The sequence below is a fragment of the Strigops habroptila genome, chromosome 15 (genome assembly GCF_004027225.2).
Source record: "Strigops habroptila isolate Jane chromosome 15, bStrHab1.2.pri, whole genome shotgun sequence".
In the NCBI taxonomy this organism is placed as follows: domain Eukaryota; kingdom Metazoa; phylum Chordata; class Aves; order Psittaciformes; family Psittacidae; genus Strigops; species Strigops habroptila.
In genome coordinates, this window is record NC_044291.2 from 10,561,012 (window position 1) to 10,587,518 (window position 26,507).

The 26,507-nt window shown below is 52.3% G+C and overlaps 1 protein-coding gene across 3 annotated transcripts in view; it reads left to right on the forward strand.

Moving 5' to 3' along the window:
* Nucleotides 1-26,507, forward strand: part of RGS3 (regulator of G protein signaling 3) — a 78,833-nt gene that overhangs the window by 22,139 nt on the left and 30,187 nt on the right. For all 3 annotated transcript variants that reach the window (XM_030507182.1, XM_030507183.1, XM_030507184.1), the window contains 8 exons: nt 325-406; nt 1,000-1,105; nt 1,410-1,749; nt 2,205-2,244; nt 6,832-7,022; nt 8,240-8,323; nt 15,167-15,278; nt 21,674-21,714. In XM_030507182.1, coding sequence (XP_030363042.1) covers nt 325-406; nt 1,000-1,105; nt 1,410-1,749; nt 2,205-2,244; nt 6,832-7,022; nt 8,240-8,323; nt 15,167-15,278; nt 21,674-21,714 — 996 coding nt within the window. The remainder of the gene's footprint in view (nt 1-324; nt 407-999; nt 1,106-1,409; nt 1,750-2,204; nt 2,245-6,831; nt 7,023-8,239; nt 8,324-15,166; nt 15,279-21,673; nt 21,715-26,507) is intronic.

Here is a 26,507-nt window from a genome sequence, read left to right on the forward strand (position 1 = left end):
ATCAGAGCCAGGCTGCCAGGTTTCCCTTCCTAATGGCTTATCAGACCTTTCCTTACCCTTGCAGGAGTCTTGAGTGGAGACTTGTGTGCGCTCAATAAACAATATTGCGCAGCACTCCGTACCTCCTCAACTTGATTTTGCATTGCTTTTAGCACCCTTTCCACCCTGTTGGGTGCAGCAGAGGAGACCTGCTGTCCGTGGGGCTCACAGGGTGACAGTGGTCACTGTGATAGCCCCTCGGGCAGGGTGTGGGTGAGGGGGGTGCTCACTGACTGCACACAGCAGCTGTTTCCCACCTAACAGTGACTCTGGTGTCTCTTTCAGATCACGATCCCTCGAGGGAGTGATGGGTTTGGCTTCACCATCTGCTGTGACTCCCCTGTCCGTGTGCAGGCAGTGGACTCGGGTAAGAGAGCAAGTCACTTTTATCCTTCTTGATGTGAAGGATGACTCTGCTGCTGTTTTGCTTCCCGGAGCATGCTGCGGTTCAGAAGCTCCAGTGCCTTGCAGGACCCCGGTTACCTCCGAGAAACTTCACTTAGTGAATTCTCTGGTGCCTCTGATGAGGTCAGAGGCCACTGGGTTAGTGCTGGGTCGCTATTTTGGCAGTGTTTGCAGTCATTCGCAGAGGTTTTGTTCCCTCTCCAACCTGAGAACTGGCTGGTTGGGAAACCTATGGAAAGTATCTATGGGGGGGTGTCAGATGGGGGCACAGAGGGGAGCAGGATCGTGGAAGCCCTCAGTTACCTGAGTAAACCCCTTCGTGTGGATCTGCAGGATGCACTTGGTGTCTCTGTTGTGGCCTGGTGCTCCCCACTGCACACCAGGAAGCATGGGAAGTTCATGCAATAGCTCTGAGAGAGCATTTATGACTTTGTCCCAGGCACTGTGTGTGTGTTTTCACATTGGAAGGTGAAGCTCCAGGCTGGCTGACCCCACTTCAAATGTGGGTGTTAAAGGAAACTGTGGGCGGCTGGCATTTGTCTCTTCTCTCTGTAGGTGGCCCAGCAGAAAAGGCAGGTCTGCAGCAACTTGACACGGTGCTGCAGCTGAATGAGCAGCCTGTGGAGCACTGGAAGTGTGTAGAGCTGGCACATGAAATCCGGTGAGTATTCCCCAAAAGCATCACTGCAGGGCTGTGGGAGAGATGGTTTGAGAGCAGTGCCCTGCCACTCAGAGCTCCAAGGCAGGGCAGCAGGAGCTTTGAGTGGGAAGGAGCTTGGAGGGGTGCAGGAGACTGAGAAAGGATTCTTTGGTGTAGAAGAAAGGGTGCAGGGGCTGGGAAGGGCAGGACATTAGAGAGCAGAGGCATTAGAGGGAGAAAGGACTGCAGGGCTCATGGCTGAGTGATGCAGGGGCCTCACTCCCTACGGCTCCATCCCTGACTTGCCCCATGCCGTCCCTTCCAGGAACTGTCCCACTGAGATCATCCTGCTGGTGTGGCGGCTGGTGCCGCAGGTGAGGACGGGGCACGAAGGCATGATCCGCAGATCCTCCTGCAAGTCTGCCTACGACCTCCAGTCACCACCCAACAAGCGGGAGAAGAACAGCACCGTGCCCCCCCGGCCTGAGCAGCGCCGGAGCTGCCACGTCCTGTACGATGGGAGCGACGGGCTGGTGCTGAACAGCTGGGAGAGGTACACGGAGCTCGGCAAGCGGGGCCAGAGCACCATGCCAGCCCTGTCCCGGGTGCCCTCTGCTGCAGACCACAACTACATCATCTTAGCCCCTGTGAACCCTGGGAGCCAGGTAGGGCTGCTCTCCAGCCCCACACTCAAGTTAGTGCATGTGGCTGTTGGCTGTGCTTGCTGCATCCTCTCTTGCTGCAGTATTACTGAGCATCATCTCTAAATGTTTCTAGAGCACATGTCATTTTTACAAGCCAGATCTGTGTCCCTTGGTGGAGCTTTCACTATGTTCCTAAACCTCTTACATTAGGGCTGCAGAGCTGGGGTGAATGACCTGCAGCCTCCTCTCAGGGCTCACTCAAGGGGTGAGGATATGGGAAGTGTTTCCATTGCATAGACCACAGTGCAAGTCAGTGTTCTCCTGTTCTGCTGGAAACAGGGCAAATGTGATTTTCACCTCTCTGGAGTGCTTTGGCTTTGCTGGGGTTGTCATGCTAACATTTGCAGTTGGTTGTTGTGAGGTCTGCCTCAAGCCTCCTTCAGGTGACTGTGTCCTTTCTGGGTTGTGTCTTACAGCTGCTGAGACCTGTCTATCAAGAGAACAATGCGACTGTGGGTAAGTTGCTGATGTGCTGAAAACGCTGCTCAGAGCACCCAGCAGAGCTAAACATGGTCTTTCTAGTGCTATTGAATCCTTGCCCTTAGCCCTGCAGTGCTGCAGTGGAGTCCCTCATGTTTTCAGGACAGTGGCAGAGGCCTTGGGGCTTTTGGTTAGGATCATCTTCCCACTCTGGGTCAGAGAGAAAAGCAAGAGCCCTACCCCAGGCCCAGAGGTGAGCACAGTGTCACAGCCTCGCGCTGAGGTCTCTGTGGGAGCTCACACAGTGGCTGGAGGGAGGCTGGTGGCAGGGACTTTCCGTCAGGGGCATGACGGAAGCATGAAGTGTGACAGTGTTAAGTCTTGCTGTTGTGGCTGTTCCCCAGATGTGTCCCTGGGCCCGTCCATGACGTGTTTCCCTTCTCAGGCATGATGCTTTGCTGGGGGTGCTAATACTGTGACCCCTGCTTTGATGTTCACTTTATTGCTAAGGGAGCGAGGATGGCCATGACTCAGATTTGTACAAACAATAGTGCGGGTTGATGTGCCAGGTTTGGGGAATGCTCATTTCCTGGCTGCTGCAGGTCTCTGCAGTCTCTGGACCAGCTCTTCTCAAACCCCCTTTGAAACATAAACTCATTTTCTGCAACAAGTTTGCTGGGTCTTGCTGGAGAACCAGGTATAGTTGGGCTTGAGGGAAGAGTGGGATGAAGTGTGGCAGGGCTGGGGACTGCATGAACCTGCCTCATGCAGAACCATTTGTTTCCTGCTCAAATTTGGGAGCTCTGGGAGGCTGTGCTTGCACCCTGGTGTGTTGGGATGCCCTTAGGATCAGCTGCATGTCCACAGAAGAGCTGACTTCCCAGGCATGATCTTCCAGGGGTGTCTTTACCTCAGCTAGAAAATGTTGCGCTGCCTGTAAAGGTGGGACAGTGTCCACTGAAGGCAAAGTGTGGGGCTGGCACAGGTGTGGTGGGGATGCTGGGGAGGAGGAGGGAGCAGTGTGGGTCCAAGCCCCTGTGCCCTGTGTGCTCCCAGCCCTGGAGCTCTGCAGCCAGAAGTATTTCCACAGCTTAGCTGCAGGGGATGTTCTGTACTGAGGATTATTGCAGCTCCTTCCTGCTCTTTGTGGATGCTGTGAAAAAATGAGCTGGACTATGGGGACTTGTTCTTACAGCAGGGTGGAATTTGAGAGACTCAGCTTCTTCCCATAACACATTTTAGTGATGGTTTTCAGTGTATTTCATGTTAAGTCTTCAGAGGGAGGGGTGCATTAGTTATCCTGAGCAGTTACTAAGAGCTGGCCACCAGTCCCACAGTGACAGGAGCTGACACTTGGGGCAGGCTGGATGTGTCTCTGTGCCAGGGTCCAGAAAACAGGATTCCTGCAGGTGAATTCCTCTGATAAAATGAGGTGATCTAGGGATAAAAGGAAAAGCAGATCCTGCATTCCCAGCCAGATTGTATCATCTGTCCCGTGTTGAGCTGTCTCTCGTGCTTTGATTTTATCTGCCAGTGCAACCATGACAAAGGGAAAAGAGAAAATGTCAGGTTTGTTGCACTTAGAAGTGGAAACAACCTTTTAGGTCACCAGGGCCACCCCTCTGCCAAGGCAGGCTGTTAAAGCAAGCAGTAAACAGCAGGTCTGTGTTGCCAGCAGAGCACGGGCTGGCTCTGCTGGTGCTTATCTGAAAGTAAATGTGCTATTTCCTAATACTTAATGGAATATGTAATGTTGGGTAAGTTCGTTTATTTGCTTTGGATGAGACCTTATCTGCTCTGAGCCATGGTTAGAAGTGTTTTGACTCGTTTCTGCCTGGGAAGGTTGTGGGTATCCGTTCAGTGCAGAGGCAGGAGCCACTGTGCAGAAAGCTGCTGTGCTGGGAGCAGAACCCCCCGGGGCTGGGTGGCTGGGAAGGGGTGTGGGGCAGGGGGGTCTCCGCTGGGAACCCCTCTAGCAGGGGCGGCAGGAGGGTTTGGGCTGCACCCCCAGAGCATGAGCAGCAGGTCAGGGAGGGGATTCTCCCCCTCTGCTGCGCTCTGGGGAGACCCCCCCTGCAGTCCTGATCCAGCTCTGGGGCAACAGCACAGGAGGGACGTGGAGCTGCTGGAGCGAGGCCAGAGGAGGCCACGGAGCTGCTGCGAGGGCTGGAGCAGCTCTGCTCTGGAGCCAGGCTGAGAGAGCTGGGCTGGGGCAGCCTGGAGAAGAGAAGGCTCCTGAAGGGGAGACCTTAGAGCAGCTCCAGGGCCTAAAGGGGCTCCAGGAAACCTGGAGAGCGGCTTTGGACAAGGGCCTGTAGGGACAGGTTAAGGAATGGATTTAACCTGCCAGAGGGGAGATTGAGATGAGCTCTGAGGCAGAAGCTCTTCCCTGTGAGGGTGCTGAGGCGCTGGCACAGGGTGCCCAGAGAAGCTGTGGCTGCCCCATCCCTGGCAGTGTTCAAGGCCAGGTTGGACACAGGGGCTTGAACAACCTGCTCTAGTGGAAGGTGTCCCTGCCCGTGGCAGGGGCTTGGAACTGGGTGAGCTTCCAGGTCCCTTCCAACCCAAACCAGCCTGGGATTCCATGATTGTGTGTTCCTGAGACATGTGGTGGGGAAGAATGGGCCAATGTGCCAGCTTCTCAGCTGGGTATGTTCAAATCCAAGTGGAGAGGTCTGCCTGCTGGACCTGAGCTCTCTTGGTTCAGCCTCAGGAGGCAGGGAGGAAATACTTGGATTTTTCAATGGGGTTTCTTTTGAAGAAGGCATGAATTTTTGGTTAGAGATATTCAGTTCCTGTTGGAGTTACTGCCTGTGAGTTCTAGGTTCGGCTCCCAGCAGTCTGAGATGGTGCTGAGAAAATGGTAGTTTCTATCCAAGCAGAGCACCTCCAGAACACCCCACATCCCATGCCTGAACTTGTGAGACAAAATGCTGGTGGGAGCTTGCTGGGTGTATCCAAAGGCATTCCTCTGGGATAGGAGGAAAGGGCTTAGAAATCCTGTATAGCAGCAATTGCCTGGCAGTAGGGGAAGGAAGGACTCCCCCACACAGCAGCCTGCAGGCACAAGGATAACTGTAGATAATTATCAATAATGCTTTTAATTACAGGATTATCAATTGCACTAGAGATTCTGGGGCTGGTTTGACACATCACCTGGTGTCTCCTGGCCTCTAGTGATGCAGACTGGCGGGTTTGGGGTGGCTGCAGTAGCTGGTGTTAGATGTTGGGCAAGTCAGAGCTGTGCTCGAGCAGCTGAGGTGGGAGGCTGCAGGGGAAAGCTCCTGTGTAATCCCTGCTCGGAGTGGGGATATTGGCCCTCTGCAATGGAGAGGGACAGTGTGAAATCCAGTCAGGCTGCTCGGGCGTTTTCCAGCACTGAGATGTAATGCTGAACCCAGTGGCTGGTGTCGTGCCAGCCTCATGCAAAATGAGCTCATCCTTTATAAATACACCCCTATGTCTGAGCAGCCATCACATCCCTGGGAGTGATTTAGAAAGGATAGATCGAGCCCATGCCATGAATGTGTTTGTCACTTCTGTTCCCTTCTCTGACACCTCTAGTCTTAGTATCTTCTAAAAACTGTGATTAACCCATCACCAGGCACCCCATGATGTGAAATTCCTGCACTTTGCTAATTCCCGTGCCCAGGATCCAGAGCAGGCAGGGCTTGGGCAGATAAAAATGTCCCAAGGTTTAAATTTCCAGTATTTCTCCCCACACTGAGTTAGTCACAGCGGGTTTTCGCCTCCCTTCAAAGGGAAGGGTCATACTTCCATGGTATTCCCCGATGGTGGGAACCTCCTTGGTGCTCCTGTGATTCAAGAATGTCCATTTAAAGTCATGTTTGGGGTTGTTCTGTACTTTCAGTACTGCACAGGGAGGTGTGTATAATAGCACCACATCTCTTCCTCCAAACTACTGTGTTCATATATTGTGTGGAAGGCAATGAACACCCAAACAGTGACAGAGGCACTGCCCTGCAGTTGGGCTTGCTGTGACTTGCTAGGACAAGGGGGAACGGGTTCAAACTTAAACAGGGGAGATTTAGGGTGGATATAAGGAAGAAGCTCTTCCCTGTGAGGGTGCTGAGGCGCTGGCACAGGGTGCCCAGAGAAGCTGTGGCTGCCCCATCCCTGGCAGTGTTCAAGGCCAGGTTGGACACAGGGGCTTGGAGCAACCTGCTCTAGTGGAAGGTGTCCCTGCCCGTGGCAGGGGGTTGGAACTGGAGAAGCTTTAAGGTCCCTTCAACCCAAACCAGGCTGGGATTCTATGACTTCCTTGGGTTTTCATTTGCACACACACAGAGGTGTTTGTGCTGCTGGTGTGATGCCGTTAAGTCCTTGGTCCAGCAAGCGAGTAGCTCTTGAGCAGAAATGTCCAAGGACATGTCATTTTGCAGTAGGAAAAGTGAAGTCAGTGCTGTTATTACATGGATTCCTGGGAAACTTAGTCAGCAGCGTGACGGGTGTCCCTGCAGCTCTCGGCTCCAGCTCTTTCCCTCGGGCTCTACATGCCCTCCTGCAGCCTGTGGGAGCAGGAAGCAAGCTGGCAGCATGCAGCAGTTCTGCAGGAGCTCTCCTCTGAGTCTGGGTTTCTCTCTGCTTCCTCTGTCGCTCCAGGAAATGCATGTAAAGGGAAATCACACACAGGCTCTGGGAGAAAATCCAGGCTCATGAAGACTGTGCAGACAATGAAGAGCTACGGGAACTACCAGAACTGCACCATAGTGAGGCCGCACATCCCGCACTCCAGCTACGGCACCTACGTGACGCTGGCTCCCAAAGTGCTGGTGTTCCCCATCTTTGTGCAGGTAAGTGCAGCTGGCAGCGAGGTGTTACGGATCTAATGCACTCAGTGCTTGCTGCTGGAGGTTGGGTCCTGGCTGCCATGCAAGGTGGATCTATTTCCCAGCAGTATATACCATGAATGCATGGATCCCCTCTGGAGCTGGCTGTACTCAGCACAGTGCTGGGTACATTCTCAAAGGGAATTGTGTCCTGCCCAAGCAATTCTCCGTTGGAGTTTTTTCCCTTTTCAGCTTTCAGATCTGGTCCTCAAGTGTTTGCTTGAGTCAGGAGAAGGTATCCCAGCTTCTGGGCTTCAGCCACCAACTTGGGAATCTGGGCTGTTTCTGCAACTTTAGGAACTGGTTTTATGTTCTCACATACTGCAAGGCCCCTGTGCAGGTCCCCTCGAGTGCCTGCTGACCATGTGGCTCAGGATGATCGTCCTGGGCTGGTTTGTCAGGGTTTGTTCTGCAGCTGGGACAATTGAACCTGTCTTGTTCTCCTCCAGCATTAAACAGGGAGGCACGAACCAGGGAGCTGGGTGCTCAGTGTGGCAGCCTTCTTGAAGTCACTTTAACTTACTGTGAGAGTAATGGCTTTAACCTGCCAGAGGGGAGATTGAGATGAGCTCTTAGGCAGAAGCTCTTCCCTGTGAGGGTGCTGAGGTGCTGGCACAGGGTGCCCAGAGAAGCTGTGGCTGCCCCATCCCTGGCAGTGTTCAAGGCCAGGTTGGACACAGGGGCTTGGAGCAACCTGCTCTAGTGGAAGGTGTCCCTGCTCATGGCAGGGGTTGGAACTGGATGAGCTTTAAGCTCCCTTTCAACTGAAACCAGGCTGTGACTATGATTCTAATCCATAAAATCATATAGCAAATATTCTTGTCTGTGGGGTGTGAGAACCCAACGTGCCACTGTTGTGGTTGCGTTTCCTGCTAAGAAGCACCCATCACCAAACCCACGCTGCAGAGCAGTTAACATGTAGAGGCAGGAGGCTGATGGTCTTTTTATAGCTGGGTCTGACGTAGGTGTTGAGTGTTCAGCCTTCTTTTTATCGTGTGGCTGGACTGCAGACTTGCTGTCCTTCTGAGCACACTGTGGGGTGGCTTCTTCCTGAATGACTTACAGCTCAAAGTGAAGACAAAGTGGGTTTGGTGGGTGGAAAGCTTTTCTGGCAAGCCACGTTTCCAGTGGAAGGTTTGACTGATGCTTTTTCTTCTTTTCCTTTTTCCTTTCAAATGTAGCCCCTAGATCTTTGTAACCCAGCCCGGACTCTGCTGCTGTCAGAGGAGCTGCTGCTTCATGAGAGCAGGACCAGGACCATACAGGTAAGACTGAGCTTTCTAAACATGCTTTCTGCAGTCTTATATAGCAGATTGCAAAGAGAAATGTTTCACTGTGCAGTGCTGATATTAATATGATTTTTGGAAAACTTGTAGTCAGTATTTCATGGGATAAACTCAATATCAAAACTTTGCTCTGCTAGAAATCAACTTTTTTTTCTTGTCTTCCTTCATGTTCACAAAGAAACTGCACATGGCAAATGCCTGCTGGTCACAGCCTGGCAGTTGAGGCCACTCAGACCCAGAAAGAGGGAGCTGAAGAGTATTTTGGGCCAGGTTAGAGAACTAGACAGAGAACAGGAGCTTCCAGAAATTCAGCTTCTGAAACACATCACATGCCTTGTCCAAATTCCTCTGTCTTTTCCTTCTTTCTGTTGCTTCTCTGCAATGTTATCAGAGGGCTGTTAAAAACCTGGGGAAGCAGCTAAGCTTTGGCTACACCCTCAGCCTGTGTATGGGACAGCTTTCAGCATCCCAGCTGGCAGGGTTTGGATGTGTTGATTACATTTGCTGCTGGCTTCACTTGCATCCAACTGCAATGTCTGCAAAGCCCTAGGATTTGGGGCAGAGGAAGCAGCAGCTGGGGGAGCCCACCCCAGCATTGCCAGTGCTGGGGGGAAACTGCTGCTTCTTTGGGGCATTTTCAGAGAGTCTCACCACTGTACAGAATGATTTTGGTTTGAATTTGGAGGAAACAATGTGTCATCTTCACAGAGCCATAAGGAGTTTTTAATTGGCTAATCTTAGTTTCATAGAATCATAGAATCCCAGCCTGGTTTGTGTTGGAAGGGACCTTAAAACTCATCCAGTTCCAACCCCCTGCCACGGGCAGGGACACCTTCCACTAGAGCAGGTTGCTCCAAGCCCCTGTGTCCAACCTGGCCTTGAACACTGCCAGGGATGGGGCAGCCACAGCTTCTCTGGGTTTTCTGGGTAACACCTTCTGGGTGGCCAACAGCAGAATCCCAGAGACACATCACATCACTGGCCTCTACAAAACAGTACAACACTGTGTTACTTCAAGTGTCTTTCTTTCTGGTTTTCAAAGTGTAATTAATCCCTTGCTTTGACTTGAATCACTTTTCTTTTTTCTTTCTGCCGAAGTACATGAAAAATTGCCTGAGCAATTAGGAAACTTCGCACTGATCTGTAAAAAAATCCTCTTTCCCTGTCTGTGCTGCTGTTCTTTGCTGCTCAGGGTCTTCTGGACACCCTCATGAATGAAAATCAGGTAAACTCATGGCCGAGTAGCAGCTGTGCTGTGATGGTTTGGAAATGCGGTGGCCAGCCTGACGTCAGGATGCTTCTCCTGGCTGGTTTGGAGTCTTTCAGGCCAGACTCAGAGGTCTGTAGTAGGAGCCAAATGTAGAATAACTGTGAATAACTAAGGCTGTTTGCAGCCTGGGTGGAGCATGTGTGTGTATGGGGTGTTCATATTTAGATGATGGAGAGCCTCAGGACAAGCATGTCCAGAGGAGATGTGCTGCTCTGTCTCCAGACGGCCATTCCAGAGACCCAGCTGTGGGCAGGATCAGGAGGAAGGACTGTTTGCTTATGATACCCTGAAGAGGAGCATGAGGCTGGAAGAGGACTTCCCAGTTGGAGCTGCTGCCAGGGAAGGGCAGGATGCTGCATGCTGGCCAGGAGTGTGAGACAGCGTTCGGGAATGGTGGTGCCTTGAGGCTGTGATGCCTGTGCAAGCCTGGCAGAGGGGCAAGGCAAGAGGTTGTGACTAAGCAGAGTGGAAAAACAGAAGCAATGAATGGGAAGAAGCACATGGCAGTATCTGCTTTGGAAGGCAGGGGTCTTTCCCTTGGTGTGAACCCAAGCGTGGTGCTGTTGCGTGGCTCCCTGTTGCTGGGAGCTGACAGTTGTAGGCAGCAACACTGAACATCAGCCATGTCCCCATGGAAGGGCTGTCTCATGCCTGCAGTGTGTCACAGGATCAAGGCAGGCTTGGCAGAGCTCTGAGGGGTCAGTGCAGGTCTCTCTGGAAAGCCAGAGACTTCCCTTCTCCAGTGGAGCAATGGGGTCTGCTTTGGTCCTGATGGGCTGTGAGATAAGAGAACCTAAACTTCTGAAACCAGCAAGACCGAAACTGGCCTGGACACAGTGGAGCTTCCCCTGGTACAGAAGGGCTCTGCCTTCTCTTTTTGCTGGACTTGAGCTCTCCTCCTCTCCAGCCTCCTCTGCTGCCTGAGCAGAGGCTGTCTTTTTTCTGATGGGTCCTTTCTTTCTTGCCCCCTGGGGTTTTCCACGTTCTCACTGCTCTTCCCACCCAATCTCTCTCAAACTGGACCATTGCTCCTGTGGTTTACAGGAGCTTTTTCTGTATGTTGTTCTTTTTTGGCTCAAGAGAGGAGGGCCCTGGTGCAGGGGCTGGAGATGGAGATCCTGGTTAATTCTGCTCCTTCCAGCCCTCAAAAAAACCCAAACCCACCCAGAATCTTTTCCCCTTGGCATTATCCACATCAATCTCCGCATCCTCATCGCTGAGCAAACTCTCTCCCATCTCCTGAAGGAGTCAACCTATCTCTCTGGAGACTTGCCAGGATCTGTCCTTTCCCTGACCTTACCTCTGGGGCAATCCTTATTCAGGCTTTAATCACATCCTGTCTAGACTTTGTTGCAATTCCTGTTTGATGGTCTTCTGAAATCCCTCCAGCCTGTGGAGTGCCAGAGGAACCTGCGTGATGCTGCGATTGTGCATGAAGTGTCAAACATGGGCTTTGTCCTTGTCCTTGTGGGTCCATCTCTAATGTACCTGGAGGCAATTTGCCAAAGCCCTGAGGCACCTTCACAGCATGAATCGTGCTCATCCCCTTCCCAGCTCTTTTCCGCGGATGAGGATGGTCCTCCCTTGAGCTCTGAAAGCCCCCAGCTCTGCCAGGAGCCTGGAGGTCATGGACCAGCATGCCCAGAGCAGAGCAAGAGGCTTTGCTCTCTCATCCCAAGTGTTGCACTGCAAGTTCCTGGCACTCGTGGCCTGGGACAGGGCTCCCAGCTCCATGTTTCAGTGGGTGGCTGAGTTTGGCCAATGCAGTGGGTTGAGCAAAACCCTTCTCCCTGTCACAGACATTTCAAGATGTTGTTTTCAGCCTTTTTTAGACACTTTCATTTCGGTGAGAACACCAGAAACCTGCACTTACCTATTCCCTCCACCACAATGGTCCCACTTACTCTGTCCCTTCTTCACTGCCTCTGAATATCCTTCTGTTCCTTGTTTTTCGCCATTTCCCCATCTGCACTGCCACTGCTTGTGCTGGTGTTTGAGCTGAAGAGGATGGGGTTAGGAACAGTTCTTAAGGTTGAATGTGAAGGTGCTGTGGCTGCAAGGCTTAATTTCTGTGCACTTTTCATAATGCTTTTGTTACCCTGCTTTGCTTTACAATGTGTGGTTATTGCATCCTGTGGCCAGGCTCTGCCAGGCATTGAGCTCCTGTTCTCATCCTGGGGAATCATCTTGGGGGATGGACTGGATAATCTCCAGAGGTCTCTTCCAACCCTAATGATTCTGCGATTCTGTGAAGCACACTAACACACTGCTTTTCCTCCTGGCTTCCATGTTCTTTCTTCTTGTAGGAAACACTTTAAACATGGCCCTCCCTTGTGTAGCAATGCCTTGCTGGTTATATGTTCTGTAGTTAGTCAAATCTATCAGCAGCTGAGGCTTTGCTGTTTGCTGCATGCAGAGCACACATGAACTGTGTCCCAGACATCAGTGTCAGCCTCTGTGAACATTTCTTCCCCCTGTAAAATCTATTCCCATCCCCCTAAGGTCTGGGTGACATCTGCCATGTGGCTTCATCACTCCAGTAATAACACAGGTGAGCCTGTATCTGTCTTCAGAGTCCTGTCATCACATCACTTGTTCTATTTCTGATTTTGGGGTAGGAAATTAGGTCTGGGAAATACACAAAGACACTCTGACATGCCAAGGAGCAGCTCTGGTGGGTTCTGTGTCTTGCCTGAGTGAACTCAGGTGCTGCCTTTCTTTTCTGTTTGCTCTTTTTCTTTTATGAGCCCCGTGATTTTTCATGGTACCAGGTCTGTTTGCAAAGGGCTGTTCGAGACACGTTACAGCCTGTCAGCAGCGTGATGGCAACCGCAGGCAGAGCTCCAGGTTACTCCCTCCAGCCCTCCCCTCTGCTGGCTGCTGCCTTAGGGTCATCCATGCTTTGAGTTTCCCGTGCTCGGCTGTGCTGGTCCTGTTCCCACTGCTGTGAGCAGGGTCTGCTGGAGCCCAGGACGGTGCTGGGGTGCTCTTGGCAGGCTCTGGCTTTGTGGGTGGTAGGGACACTCTCTTTTTCCTCCTCCAGCACTTGGAGGAGCAGCAGGACCTCTGTGAACTGATTTGTGTGGAGCTGCTCTAAAATCAAGTGCCTTCCTGGAAGCAGCATCTGAGAGAGAGATGCTCTTATGTGACCCAAACTGGCTGCGCTTTTATCTTCTCTACATCCTGAATTCAATCAGGTCCCCTCCAATCCAAATCACTCTGTGATTCTATCTTCTCATAAAAACACAATATTATCTGTAAATGCTTTTAGTGTATTTCTGTTTCCATGGTGCCCTATTTAAATCTGCTTGGTTTTGAAGTGATATTTTTATTCTTGCTGATCCTTCTACTCTTTCTTCTACCCTTTAAACTTCCATGTGTCTTCATTTTCTTTCCTCCATTTCCAGCATGACCACTTGTTGATCCTGCTTTTATCTCATAGAATCCCAGCCTGGTTTGTACTGGAAGGGACCTTAAAGCTCATCCAGTCCCAAATCCCTGCCACGGGCAGGGACACCTTCCACTAGAGCAGGTTGCTCCAAGCCCCTGTGTCCAACCTGGCCTTGAACACTGCCAGGGATGGGGAATGATGGTGACCCCTTCACTTCAAGCTGCTATTGTCAAAATCCCTGGACATCTCTTCTTTGAGGCTGAGGGACTTGGGATGGCACCAGACACATCCCACAAGTTACCTCTGACACAAGATGGGCATGGAAGAAAGTTTATAGTGCAGTTTGTACTTTGTTATTCCTGGTATTAATAATAAGGTAGTAGTAGAAGTAGTGAAGAGGGTGAATGTGGGCACGAGGCCAACAGTGTGTTGAGAGCAGAGGAAGGGGTTTTCCCAGTAACACAGAGAAAAGCAGACCCTGTCTGGTTTCATTGTCAGTTAAAGCTGTGCCAGTAGCTTTGTGCTTATTAAGAATCACACCAAAATGAATTGGCGCAGCAAGGAGAAATCCTGTGGCAAGGGCTTGATTTTGGTTTCACAGGCATATGCTGCTGCTCTGACATGAGCTCACCACCATGTGATAAACTGTTACCCAGCTTGTCCTCCCCCTGACACGTGTCCGTCAGCCACTGGGCATGGAGATAAACTGTACTGGGACAGTGACGCAGTGCCTGCCCAGAGCAGAGTCACCTTTCAGAGGTGACTTGGTGCTGGCAGTGGTGCTATAGCTCCCAGTGAGCCCCTGGGATCATAGAATCCCAGCCTGGTTTGGGTTGAAGGGACGTTAAAGCTCATCCGGTTCCAAGCCCATCCCACAGGCAGGGACACCTTCCACTAGAGCAGGTTGCTCCAAGCTCTGTCCAACCTGGCCTTGGGATGCTGGGTTGTTTTCTGCTTTTGCAAAAGGGTTGCTAAAAGGCCACAAAACCTCTGTTGATTTGTGCAGTGTTGCAAAGCAGCTTTCCCTTTGCTGGGGGAGGTTTTGGGGAGCATCCCAGAGAGCGGTTAGAAGCAGTCATGTGCTCACATGTTGCATCCTGTGCCGAGAGCAGCGTGTGGTTTGGCAGCATGCAGAAGCTCTGGTATCCAGTATGTCCACTGGCGTATTGCAGCTGCTTCCTGGCATCTTCTGCATTTTGCTGCATGTCCCCAACTTCTGCTGGAGACAGGGACAGGCTCAAACCTCAGCTACTGGCACAGTGATTGCACTGAGCTACTTGCCCCCAGTAGGCTCCTGGGTCATGGATCTCCACTAGAGAAGCTCCATCCCTGCCCCATCCCTGGCAGTGTTCAAGGCCAGGTTGGACACAGGGGCTTGGAGCAACCTGCTCTAGTGGAAGGTGTCCCTGCCTGTGGCAGGGGGTTGGAACTGGAGGAGCTTTAAGGTCCCTTCAACCCAAACCAGGCTGGGATTCTTAATTTAAAGATCACACTAATCTGTGCTGATTGAAGTAGGGACCTCAGGCAAGAGCCAGAAGCAAAACAAAATCTCCCTTCTGAGCTGTGAGCGCTTACCACTGCTCTGGAGTAGCTCCCAGGCTCTAGGACACTGCTCAGGCACCGAGCTGGGCAGAGGCTTGGTTCAGTGTTTGCTTTCCACCCGTCTACGTGGTTTAAAGGTGTCAAGTTTGTTCTCTACAACTGCTGTTGTAAAATCCAAACTGTTACTTTCCCAGAGGGAGCACTGGGAACAGTGAGAAGTGTCCAAGGAGATCACGTTTGCTTTTAGGTTGCGACTTCTACAACGTGCTGGGATTAGTCGGCAGCTTATTCCCTCCTCCTGCTCCTCTGATTTATAACTTATGCAAATGGGAAGTGACACGAGCGAGCAGAGGGTGTGTTTGTGTGGAGTTAAACTGTCGGGCAGGTCTGTCCCTCTTGTCACGGGACACCACAAGGTTCAGTAGGTGGCTGCCGAGTGGAGGGAGCCTGGTCTGGAAGCACCCCGAGGGGTGTAGCAGGGATCAGCCCTTAGGGAAGGGTGCCTGAGCTGCCTGCCATGGCTGGTATGTCTCCCCAAGGCAGAGAACCTGCCCAGGACCTTCCCTTGTCTCAGTACCAAGAGGTGAATGTCTCACAGCTTCTGATATTTTGCTTCCAGGTGACTCTCTTTGTCTACTCTGACCTGCTGCTCTTCACCAAGGAGGACGAGCCTGGGCGCTGCAACGTGCTGAGGAACCCTCTGTACCTGCAGAGTGTCAAGCTCCAGGAGGGTGAGTGTCTGCAGGCAGCAGTTTGCTGCATTTTCATGGCCACTAGCTACATTTCTAGGCAGCAGCAGGATAGCACCCCGTTACTCCACTGTTTCCAGTATGTAAAGTACCATCTAACTGGTGCTGCCAAATCATCCTGCAGTGGGAGGCAGGGCCAGCATCACCCTTCCTGTCCCTGCATTAACACAGTCCCCAGGAGCTCCATCTCCTGGGACACCTTGCAGGCACTTGGATACCACCACTTGCTTTCCAGGGCTTTGTGGTGCATCTCTCAGGGGCTTGGGGCTGGCATTCCCAGGCTCTGGCTGTGCGGGGCTGTTCCCCTGCTGGTGTTACCCTGCCTGCAGCCAGGACTTGCTGGGGCAGAGAAGGGGAAGTCTGAGGTTTCCCACAAGGGAGTTCAGAGGTTGTCTCTTGGGGAGCCTGGCTGAGCCCTGCTGACCTTTACTCTGCTACTTCTCCCTTCAGCCACCCACAGTTTCCCCCTGCGCCAACATCCTCCCCCATGCAGGAGGATAGAGCAAACCCTGAGCAAACCTCGAGCAAACCCTGGCCTCGGTGGCAGGCTGTGGACCATGCCCTTCTTCTCTTCACATTGCTTGGGCTTTCACGTGTAGCTGAGGGCTCAGAGAGGGCTTCTAGGGCAGAGGGTGACCTGAAATCAGTTATCATCTGAAGTTGAAACGAGCCTGTACAAAAGATGGCCTTTAGCTACTCAGGGTCAAAAGTAGAACAAATGAATTGCTCTACCACATCCTATTTGCTACCATGGAGCCACTTCTTGGCCCCGAGCCTGGTCCCACCTTGTTCCTTCTTTGGTGCAGTCACTTTTGGGTACGGGTTTGTTTTGTGTGCAGTCCCCTGACTGTGTCAGCGTGGGGCTGGTGCCCCAGTTCCTCCTCAAGCCCAGGCAGTGGGACTCACTGGACCAGGACCTGATGGGGGAAGTTGTCATTAGATTAAGGAAAAACTTCTCTATGGTGAGGCTGGTCAAAGTTGCCCAGGGAAGCTGTGGGACCTCCATCCCCAGAGATGTTCAAGACTCAGCTGGGCATGGCACTGAGGGCCCTGATCTGGGTGCTTCGGGCAGGGCTTGGACTCGACACCACCAGAGGGGCCCCTTCCAGCCCAAATTACTCTGTAACTGTATGAGCTGATATTATGCAGTCCTGTGGCCCTGACCAAAAGGGGTTCATCTAGATCCAAGCTGCTTCTCCAAAGGGATGGTTTTCTGGTTGGATTTTGCCCCTTCCCATGACTCTGTGGATGAGCTGTGTTTTCCATGTGTCCCATGTTGTTGTGAGCCTCACTGCTGGTGATCTGCAGTGCTGAGCAGGACGCCACAGGCTGCCTCTCAGTTGTGATTTCCCATTTCCAACATTTCTGCTCCCAGATTCACTCACTGACCTATTTGATGGGGGCAGAAACACAGTGAGGGTGATAGGGCACCACAGCATGAGCCATTTAGAAAAGCCTCTGGAGCTTCCCTGGGGTTTTCCTTGGTTTCCACCAAGTTTGTTCTTGGTGCTGCTTTTTTCTAAGAACCAGACAAAAGAAACTGTTCCTGGTTGGAGTGCTCAGTTGTTGGTCAGTGTCTGCTCCTGGAGCACGTGTGTACCACCCGGCTGCTCTCCAAGCCTCTGGAATAACTCTGCTCTTGTTCACCTCCTTGAAGGAATCAGCTTCCCTGGTGCTGGTCCCGGCTCTGTGCACCCAGGTCTGTTCACAGCTCGGCACAGGAATGTGCCTCCTAACCTCAGGCAGAGCAGTTGGATTTCATGAGTGCTTTTCTGCCACTTATTTCCTTGTTGCCATAATAACTTGGCTGGCTCACATCTGGAATAGCTTTAACAAGCCTCTCTGAAGGGGGTGTTTGTCTTTCCAGCACTGAACTAACCACCCCCCATGCACCAGGAATCCAGCATGGTCGGTTTTGAGGCAGCTCACCCTCCTGGTTTGGGCAGGGCTGCTTCAAAGGCGGGTGGAACGAGCTAAAGATGTCCATCCCTTCTGGCAGGGCTCTTCTGTTGGTCTCCTAAAGGACTGAATGGCACATGAATAGGAACAGGCGTATTGCTGAGTACAACAATCGGGACATCTCCGGTGCACTACAGACCATTGTGATGTTTCCTGTTGCTGCCGCTCGCTGCGCTGTGCAAAAGCAAATCAGTATAATCTGCTGTACAATGCGCCGTCTTCCTGCTTTAGAAGCCGAGCAGGGCTGATGAGCACCACACCAGCCAATGTTTCCAGTGTGACAGGGCTGGCTTCCTCACCAGATACTGTGGGAATTTCCACGTGAAGGTCACCGCCTCGCGGGGATCCTGCCCCCCTCGGGTGGGTGCACTCGGCTTTGGGATAGGGAAGAACGCTTCTGTTCTGCAGCCAGAATGAGGAACCCCAGGATCCAGCTGGGATCCTGCAAACAAGGACTTCTCATGTGCTGCTTTGCTGTCCTTGACATCTCAACCCAGTGTATCTTGCAGCAAACAGCTCCAAGATAGAGGCCAGGGTGTGATTTGTGAGTTTTCTGCCTTGCCACAGCTTCTCCCTGCTGCCCAAGGACGCTGGAAAGAAAGAAACCTGGAGAGGGGCTTTGGACAAGGGCCTGTAGGGACAGGCCAAGGGGAATTGTTTTAACCTGCCAGAGGGGAGATTGAGATGAGCTCTTAGGCAGAAGCTCTTCCCTGTGAGGGTGCTGAGGCGCTGGCACAGGGTGCCCAGAGAAGCTGTGGCTGCCCCATCCCTGGCAGTGTTCAAGGCCAGGTTGGACACAGGGGCTTGGAGCAACCTGCTCTAGTGGAAGGTGTCCCTGCCCGTGGCAGGGGGTTGGAACTGGAGGAGCTTTAATGTCCTTCCCAACACAACCCAGTCCGGGATTCTGTGATAGCACCCAGGGCTTGCACCCTGCCCCACCTCCCCAGGGACATGTGCCACAGAGAGTGACAAGCTTGTCCCCTCTTGGTGGCCAGGTTTGCATATGCATAACAGTCTTCCTCTCTCTTCCTGCACCCAGGGCCCTGCATACCCTGCCCTGTGACCAATCCTTGTGGAGCAGACATGGGGGGCAGTCAGGAGGGTTTGCCCTGGGCATTGCCTGGCTATGCCAGGAGCTGTGGAATGGAGCCAGGACCATCTTCATTTTTTTCCCATCTTTTTGACCCAGTTCCTGGCATGCACCACCCAAACCCTGCAGTCAGTGGGTGTTTTCCTGGGGTTGCACAGGAGGTGTGGGGCGGTGCTGAAGGCTGCTGCTGTGCTGGCTGAGTCCTGCCCCACACGTCAGCGTGGGATGAGGCTGAGCTGAAGAGGGGGATGTGTCCCCACAAAACTCACACCTCCTCTTGTGGGTGCTGAGCACTCGCAGCAGCCCAGCCCTGGGGCAGGGACGGCTCCAGTTAACACAAGCCAGTCCCCGTCACAACAGAGCAGGAAGGAGCTGAAATATCCTCAAGTGAGTTTGTTTTTTTCTCCTGCTTATTTCCTTTAGTGTTTCACTGAATCTGGCTGAGCCTGAGCACTGTTCAGCTGTCAGAAAGGTGTGGACGTAGCTCTCCATAGGGAATGGAGCCCCGCATAAGCCCAGGCTGACACCTCCCCAGCATGAGGATGTGCCTCTCCCCTTGTCTTTGGTGGCCTCTGTGATCTGGGGTGCAGGAGATGAGCAGAGCAGGTCGCATGGCTCCGGGGCACAGCAGCCTCCAGCGCTCCAGCCTCACCCTCTGGAAACTGGGAAAAGCTCCATGGAAGAAATCCTGGTTTGTGCTGAAATCTGGGCTCGGATCTGCCCTTCCCAGCTCTGCCCTCGCTGGGGATCCGCGCTGGCTCAAACCCAGCTGCTGGGTTGGGGCCAGTCTCTCACCTCCCATTTATTGTCTCTCTAAAGGCAATTCCTGGTAGAAAATGGGATTCAAGCAGTTCCTTAGCTGAGGCTGGCTCCCTGCTTTCTGTGTCCCATGGGCACTTGGCCACGTGTAGCAGTGAGTGTTGGAGGGACAGGAGCTGCTGGTTGTGTAGGTTGCTAATGCCAAGATTGAAAGCTCAATGGAGAGGAATTTGAAAAAGAACTGAATTCTGATGGTTTGTTGCTTTGTTGGGATCACTTGTTACTGCAGAAGGAATAAAGAGAGGCTCAAAGGAAGCAGGGTCATTCCCAGGGCTGCTACACTCCAGCATCACATTTCTTTCTGAGGGTGCTTGTCTCTAGAGGGTGACTTGTTCCTCACATCAGCCTGGTTAAAGCTCCTGAAGGAAAGTGTCTGGGACATGTTGTTCTTCCACAGTTTGCTTTGCAAGGCAGCCTTGTGAGCTTTGGTTGTGTTGCAGGGAGCAGCAGGGACCCCGGTGGAGAAGATGGGGTGGTTTTTGTACTGGTGACCGCTTGGGAAGCAGAAGCTGCAGAAGGGGATGGTGGACTCGTGGTGTGCCAGCAGCAGGCTCAGATCCTGCCTCCAAACACTCCCTCGAGGGGAGAAGCAGTGGCTGAGAGGCTCCCATCAGAGGCTTTGGCTTTGAAAAGAAGATGCTCCCTGATGGTCCTGCTGGGATTTATGGAAGAGGGTGCTGGGAGAGCTTGGACATTGCTGTGGAGAGCGGTGAATGGTTTTCGTGTGGTGCAGAGGTGAGATTTGGCTCCCAGCCAGCCCCGTTCAGCATCTGCTCTCAGGGTTCAGCATTGCTCCCCTTCAGGAAGTGAAGATTTGAATGCTGGGCAGCTGTGGGGCCAGGCTGCTTCCCTGACTCTCACACTGTCCAGGGTGGAGTGGAGAGAAGCTCATTAAAACACACAGGGACCTCATCCAAGAGGTCCACAGCAGCTCTCCAGGTGGCCCTGGCTCCAGCAGCCGCTGTGGCACAGTGTCCTGGTGTCCCCATAGTGGTGTCCCAGCCCATATCCTGCCATGTGCATTGAAAGTGAAGCTGGCAGAGGCAGGTCTACGATCCCAGCTGGAAGAGACACCCAGCAAATGGCTCCAGGCCGTTGCACTTCTTCATGGGTTCCACATTGTCCATGGAGTGACTCAAGAGGCATCAGTGGGTCACAGCTCTTATCTTGACACTTGGGCTGCTGCCTGCAGCAGCAGAATTGCTTTCCTCTGGGGAGCAGGGTGTTTCCACCCCTGCACAGAGCCTGTTCCCATCATTAGTGCAGCCCAGGCTGTTGAAATGAAGCAGAGCTTGTGCTGACACCGCTCTGAATGGATCTGCAGCGTGCCCAGGCTGCGGCTCTGACCTCATGGCACAGATCATTAAAAGGGTGATGATAGCTGCAGCCCAGCTACCAAGGGCAAAGCCGGTGCAGGGCACGGTGGTGAGGAGAGAGCCGGCTCCAGGAGATGGGATGTCCTGCTTCAGAGTTGGGGTGACCCTGAACTGTGGCAGCTTCATGTCCTCCTGCATGGCTGATGTGTGCCAGGAGCTGGCTTTTCTTGATGCTGGGGGCACTCATATCTCGCCAACAGGGATCAAAAGCCAGGGCAAATCTTCAGGAGTGTCTTCTTGTTCCTTGTGGGTACAGGGAAGGCCAGCCCTGCAGAAACCAGCGTGTGGAGCAGCTGGGGTGTGACACATCCCTTGGGATAGCTGGGAGCAAGATGAAGAAATGTACTGGGATTCTCCATAGTCTAGTAAGATGTGGATCGCAGTGTTGGTCATTGCATTGCCTCCAACACCATCTTCTTTCCCAAAGCTGTGGAAATGCAAGTCTCTTGGTGAGGCCTCCTGAGCTCCACAGTGGTGGGAGCTTGGTGAGTTTGCCCTCAGCCTGATGGAGCAGGATGGACTCTGCTCCATGTCAGCCACTTCCCATTGCCCTGGGATTTGGTTCCCTTTCCTTGGAGAGGTGCTGACCCCAGCCACTGGCACTGGTGGAGGCTGGGCCAGATAGCACTGGGCAGAGCTGCCACCAGCCTACGAAGGGCCTGGGGCTGCAAGCTGGGAATGAGCAAGGATGTAGGAACAGGAACTGCTCTGGTCAGTGTTCCTGGGAGTTCCCCTGGGAACAGAGGGATGAGACCCGAAGGTGCCAAGGATGGCTGCATGTGCACTGCGGGGCCTCTGCACCCCCAGGGAGGAATCGGGCTGCACGTGCCATGGCAGGTTGGGCAGAAGAGCCTGGACATGGCCTCTGAATGAAACAAACCTTTATCCCAAAGGGCAATCCCAAAGGAGAATCCATGATAGCACAGTGAGTCCATGCAAATACCATGCGACGCAGCCTGCCCGGCGCATGGCCCTGCAAATGCAGCATACATCACATCACAGCCTGGTACTGTGGGGTGACAACAATAAATATTCATTAAAGGCTGTCTCCTCGCCAGCTCCTCTGCCCGTGGCTCTGCCTGCAGAAATGCAGTTGTAGATAAATTCTCATCCTGGTTTTTCCTTCTTTACAGGTTCAGAAGATCGGAAATTCTGCATCCTTTACCTTGCAGAGGTGAGTGCTGCTGTTTTCCAGATGAACTTTCTAGTGGGAGCTGAACACGTACTAACAACTCTGACCCTTTCTGCTGGGGCAGGAGCACTGAGCGGGCTGGTTTTAACTTCCTTCTTAATATGCCAGAGGTCTGGAAAGGAAATGTAATGGCTGCAGTCACAATGTATTAGTGAAAAGCTGCTAAAAGGAATCTGTGAATGGGGAGGCTGGGCAGCAGTGAGGCAGGTTTGCTTTTCCCCTTCCGCTGTGCACAGCGTCTCACTTTGTCTTATCCTGGGATTCTTTCACCCGGGGGCAGATTTCCTTGCCAACTGTTTTGTCTTTATTTTTTAGGCATCTTGCTTTTCTTGTCTTCAAGCACCCGGGTGTGAAGCCCTTAAATAAAATAAGCTCAGTCTAAAAGACATATAATCATAGCTCTAAAATCATGACTGGTACATGGCTAAATGCTCTAAACAGATTTGAGATCACTCAGACATTGGCACAGTTACATTTGTGCTGTGAAGCAGCCAAGGAGACTGCAAAATTGGCTCATAGTGACTGGACCCATCTAATCGTTTGATGCTGGGGCTTTTTTTCCTTTTCAAGTGACTTATCTGTGTTCTTGGTTTCAAGGCTTTGTGTTTCCAGAGGTGGAAATGTGGATGTGGGAAAGATCCCCAGGGCACAGAGGAGAAAGGCAAACTTTGCTCAGCAGCACTGTGAAATAATAAGCTATTGTGAAAGTTGGGTGAAAATGTTCAGAATGAAAGTTGTTCACCTCAAGTGGCTGGGATCTGGGCCAGGGCATGACTTGCTGTGTAACCATCTCTTATGTTTTCCTCCTGTTCCTTCGTTGTCTCCTCTATTTCTTCCTGGAGCGGTCGGGCAGGAGCTGCCTCCTCAGAGGTTTGCTCAGTGCGTGTCCCTGTGGAACATCAGACGTTGATGTCTCCATACCCTACTCCTGTGCTGTGACTCAGAAGGGCTGTGGTGGGTGTTCCTCAGCGACATCCCGGCAGCGGGATGAGGCACCCGGCACTTTCTCATGCATTTGGAAAAATGCATTCCGAGCCTGACATGTAATTCAGAGCTTTGGGCCCCTTAAGCAGAAGTGACTGAAAGAGAGATGGATGTTTCATGAGATCTGAGAGGTGAAGATTTGTCTTTATTAAGACTTAATGAACTGCTTAAGCTTTTGAGAGGCTTAAATGGCTCTAATTGCTCTGGTCATTAAGATCAGAGAATGGCTTTAAAATGAAAAAAGGGAGATTGAGATGAGCTCTTAGGCAGAAGTTCTTCCCTAGGAGGGTGCTGAGGCACTGGCACAGGGTGCCCAGAGAAGCTGTGGCTGCCCCATCCCTGGCAGTGTTCAAGGCCAGGTTGGACACAGGGGCTTGGAGCAACCTGCTCTAGTGGAAGGTGTCCCTGCCTGTGGCAGGGGTTGGAACTGGATGAGGTGTAAGGGCCTTTCCAACCCAAACCAGGCTGGGATTCTGTGATTCTCTGATCAATGACATCCATTGCAGTTGGAGTGTAATAGTTGTATAGAAAATGTGAAACATTTGCTTTCCTTCATGCATGCTCTTCCCAGAGGACAGTAGGTCTGAAGTGGCCCTGGAGGGATTCTCCGGTTCCTCCTAGAGGTATTCTGGAGCAGGTTGCAAATGGAGCAGGAGTTTCCTGACCTGCAGTGACCAGCAGGTTTGCTGCATTCCCGTACCCTGGAGTGGCCACTCACACCCTGTGCTAGCCCAGGGCTTTCAGGTGATACTGCTGGCTCAAAACCAGCACCTTGCTGTGCAGAACATCCCCTGTGCCACCCCTTCCCTGCCAGACCCCACGGGGCTGCTCTGAGGTTGCCAATCTGCACTGAAATCAGGCTGGTGTGAGGAGGTGAGAAAGTGATTCTCCAGCTGTGTGGTTTGGCTGCAAGGAAGGGAGAAGGTGTCTTCTGTGTGTGTACATAGCACAGATAGAAAGACCTGTCTTCATGCGTCGGGGGCCAATGGAGCAGTTTTAGTTGTAGGTCTCATCAGACTTTCCAGCAATGGGTAATTCTGGCTCAAAGGGGAAGCTGAGGTGCAGGGGCGCTGTGCCTATGAGTCAGCAGTGAGCAAGGGAAGAATGGTTCCCTCCTGACTTCCCCATGGCTGCTCTTCTGGGAACAGTGACCTGCAGTGCTGGGAGCCATGTGGGGACCAGGCTGCAAGGACAGGGCTGGTGAAGTAGGAGAGCAGAAATCTCTCACTTGTGCTGCGTAGGGGTTGTGTGCCTCAATGAAGTGTCCTCAGGCAAACAGGGACTCTAAACTGGTGGGATGCTGTTGTGGGAGCCAGCCTAGGAGCATCTGAGCATCTTTTTCCTGCAGGGAAGCTAAGAAGAGAGTCACGTTCAGGTAATCTCTTTTCTTCTTCTCACTCACTTTTCAGGAGCAAAGGGTTGGGGTGGGGGGGATGTCACCAGGAGGTTTCAAGTCTTGGTGGCCTGTGGGAGGGAGAGGACAGTCTCCCTCAAAGGCATTCCTGCAGGCTGGCTGCACACAGTGGGATTGCAGGGGCTGGTGTGAGCATCAGTTTGTGGTGTTCAGGTTACTTTTTCAGTGGGGTGGGTTCAATCAAGGCATGGCCTGCTGTCAAATGAAAGCTGGGATTTGGGTCCAGTGAAGCACTGCTGCAGTGGCACGTGGGGGTCTCTGGGCCAGCCCAGAGTGGCTGTCCCCTTTGTCTGATGGATGTGATGTCCATGGGCTACTGTGGGACCTCCTTTTGCTGTGGTACAAGGCTCAGCCTCCTTCCCAACTGTGGGACCGGGACAGATTCCCTCTGCAAGGATGGCTTCCCATGGAGAGGGCTGGCTCTGCTTTGGGGATGCACTCAGGCTGTCAGGGGTCATGGTGCTGGGAGAAGGCTCAGCAGGACACGCTGGCAGGGTGCTGGTGCTGGCACACTCCTGGCACCTTCGGGGTCCTGGTGATATGGTGCAGCAGTGCCCTGTGGCTGGGTGCTGCTGGCAGATGTGGCTGTCCCACTGCCACCCCTGCCACTGCTTGTGGCAGCTGGAAAGCTTTGTGTAAGAATGCAGAAGGGAAGGATGCTTGTGTGGACACAGCTTTTTTTGTCCCATGGCACCCTGAGGGTCTCTCCCCACCCTGATCTGCTCCTGTCCTGCTGTTTGCAGCCACTTCTCCATTCCTGGGCTTGCCAGCAGTGCTTCACCCTGCCAGGAACCTGTTCCTGCCTCAGCTCTGCCAGCTGGTCCTCTCCAAGGTGGATGTGATGGGTCTGGGGGGTTTGGTGCTCATCACTACCTGAGCTCTTCTGTCACTGTGATCTGCGCAGACACATCCATTGCGCTGCTGTGACAGGGCCTGGAGGTTGCTGGACACTCTCATACTGCTGTTTGTAACCCACAAATCATCTGCAATGAGCTGTAATGTGTTTAGTGCTGCTGAGGGTTGAAAGGGAGCCCACGGGGCTGGGCTGATTTCATGTTTGCTGCAGGAATAGCTCTTTGCTGAGGCCTCGAGCTGTTTCCTCCTGCTCCTTCTCATCTGGAAGGTTTGTGGGTAATGTTCTAACCCATAAGGTTGTGTTTTTGCATTTGGATCTGGCGTGATCCAAAAGAAAAGTATATTTCAATGTCTGTGAGATGCTTAATTGATTTTAAACAAGAAAGAGAATTCCAGCTTTGAGGGGAAACTGGAGTGCCATAAAAAAGCCTCTGCTGCTCATCCTGCCTAATCATGTGTCAATAAATCACTCCGCAGAGCTTTGGTCCTGTGCATCCTGTTATTTACAGTGATCTTTACAGCTCGGTGCAGGTTACAGCAGAGGAGTGTTTGTTTTACGGCTCCCCAGAGTGTGAATTGCAGCGCTTGGAGGTCCTGAGTGTGGGTGGCCCCGATCCTGGTGGGACACGTGGCCTCCTGGAGGGGAAGGGCTAAATATAGGTTGGTGTTGGAAAGAATGCAGAAACAGAGGAAGGTTCTTCACAGAGCTGCCAGCTCTTGGGGCTGTTGCTCCTCGTGTGGTCATGGGGTAGCTGCAATAGTCCCAGCACATAAGCAAGCCAGGATTTGGGGAAGGAGGTGGTACCTTTTGATGTGAGGAATGCTGTGTATACCTGGAGCATGTCTAATTTTCCTACTTGCCAACTGGTATGTGAAGAAGTACTATAAGTGCATGCAAACCTGGTCCAGCATATGTTTCATTTCAGTGTTTTAATTCCAAATGAAACAGTTTAAAGTCAGTTGAACAGATTCTGCCTCTGGAAGCTCTGGGCTGGTTCAGTGTGGACCCATGTTTCTGCACCCTACAGAATTTGGATGTGGGAACTGGACCCCATTTCCCCCCTGCCCAGATGCTATTTCCTGCAGGACATGGACACCTCCTGTGATGACATGGTAAAACCTGTCAGAGAAAACATCTACTGTGGTGGGAATTAGTAGCCCCACAGTGCAGAGATGTGAATGTGATCCAGGGCTGTATTCACACCCTTCCCTGCTCCGGAAATATCCTACTGATAGGAAACTGCAGATCAGTGTTTTATTGCATTGTTAGAAGGTTTTGATTCAAACCCAACATATTCAGACTGAATTGACTTAAAATCAAATAACTTGGTAAGCTTTTCATCTGAAAAGCTGTAGCAAATGGATCTTTTCCTCTGGAAGTTTTCATCTGCGGACACTGAGTTTCTCTTGGGAAGCTGCTCCCATAGCAACTTCTTGGCCTGCTATGATGAGCACACTTACATAGCTTAGTAATAGCTGTGAATCCATGGTTGATCTTGTTTTGCCTTGGAGATCACATCCT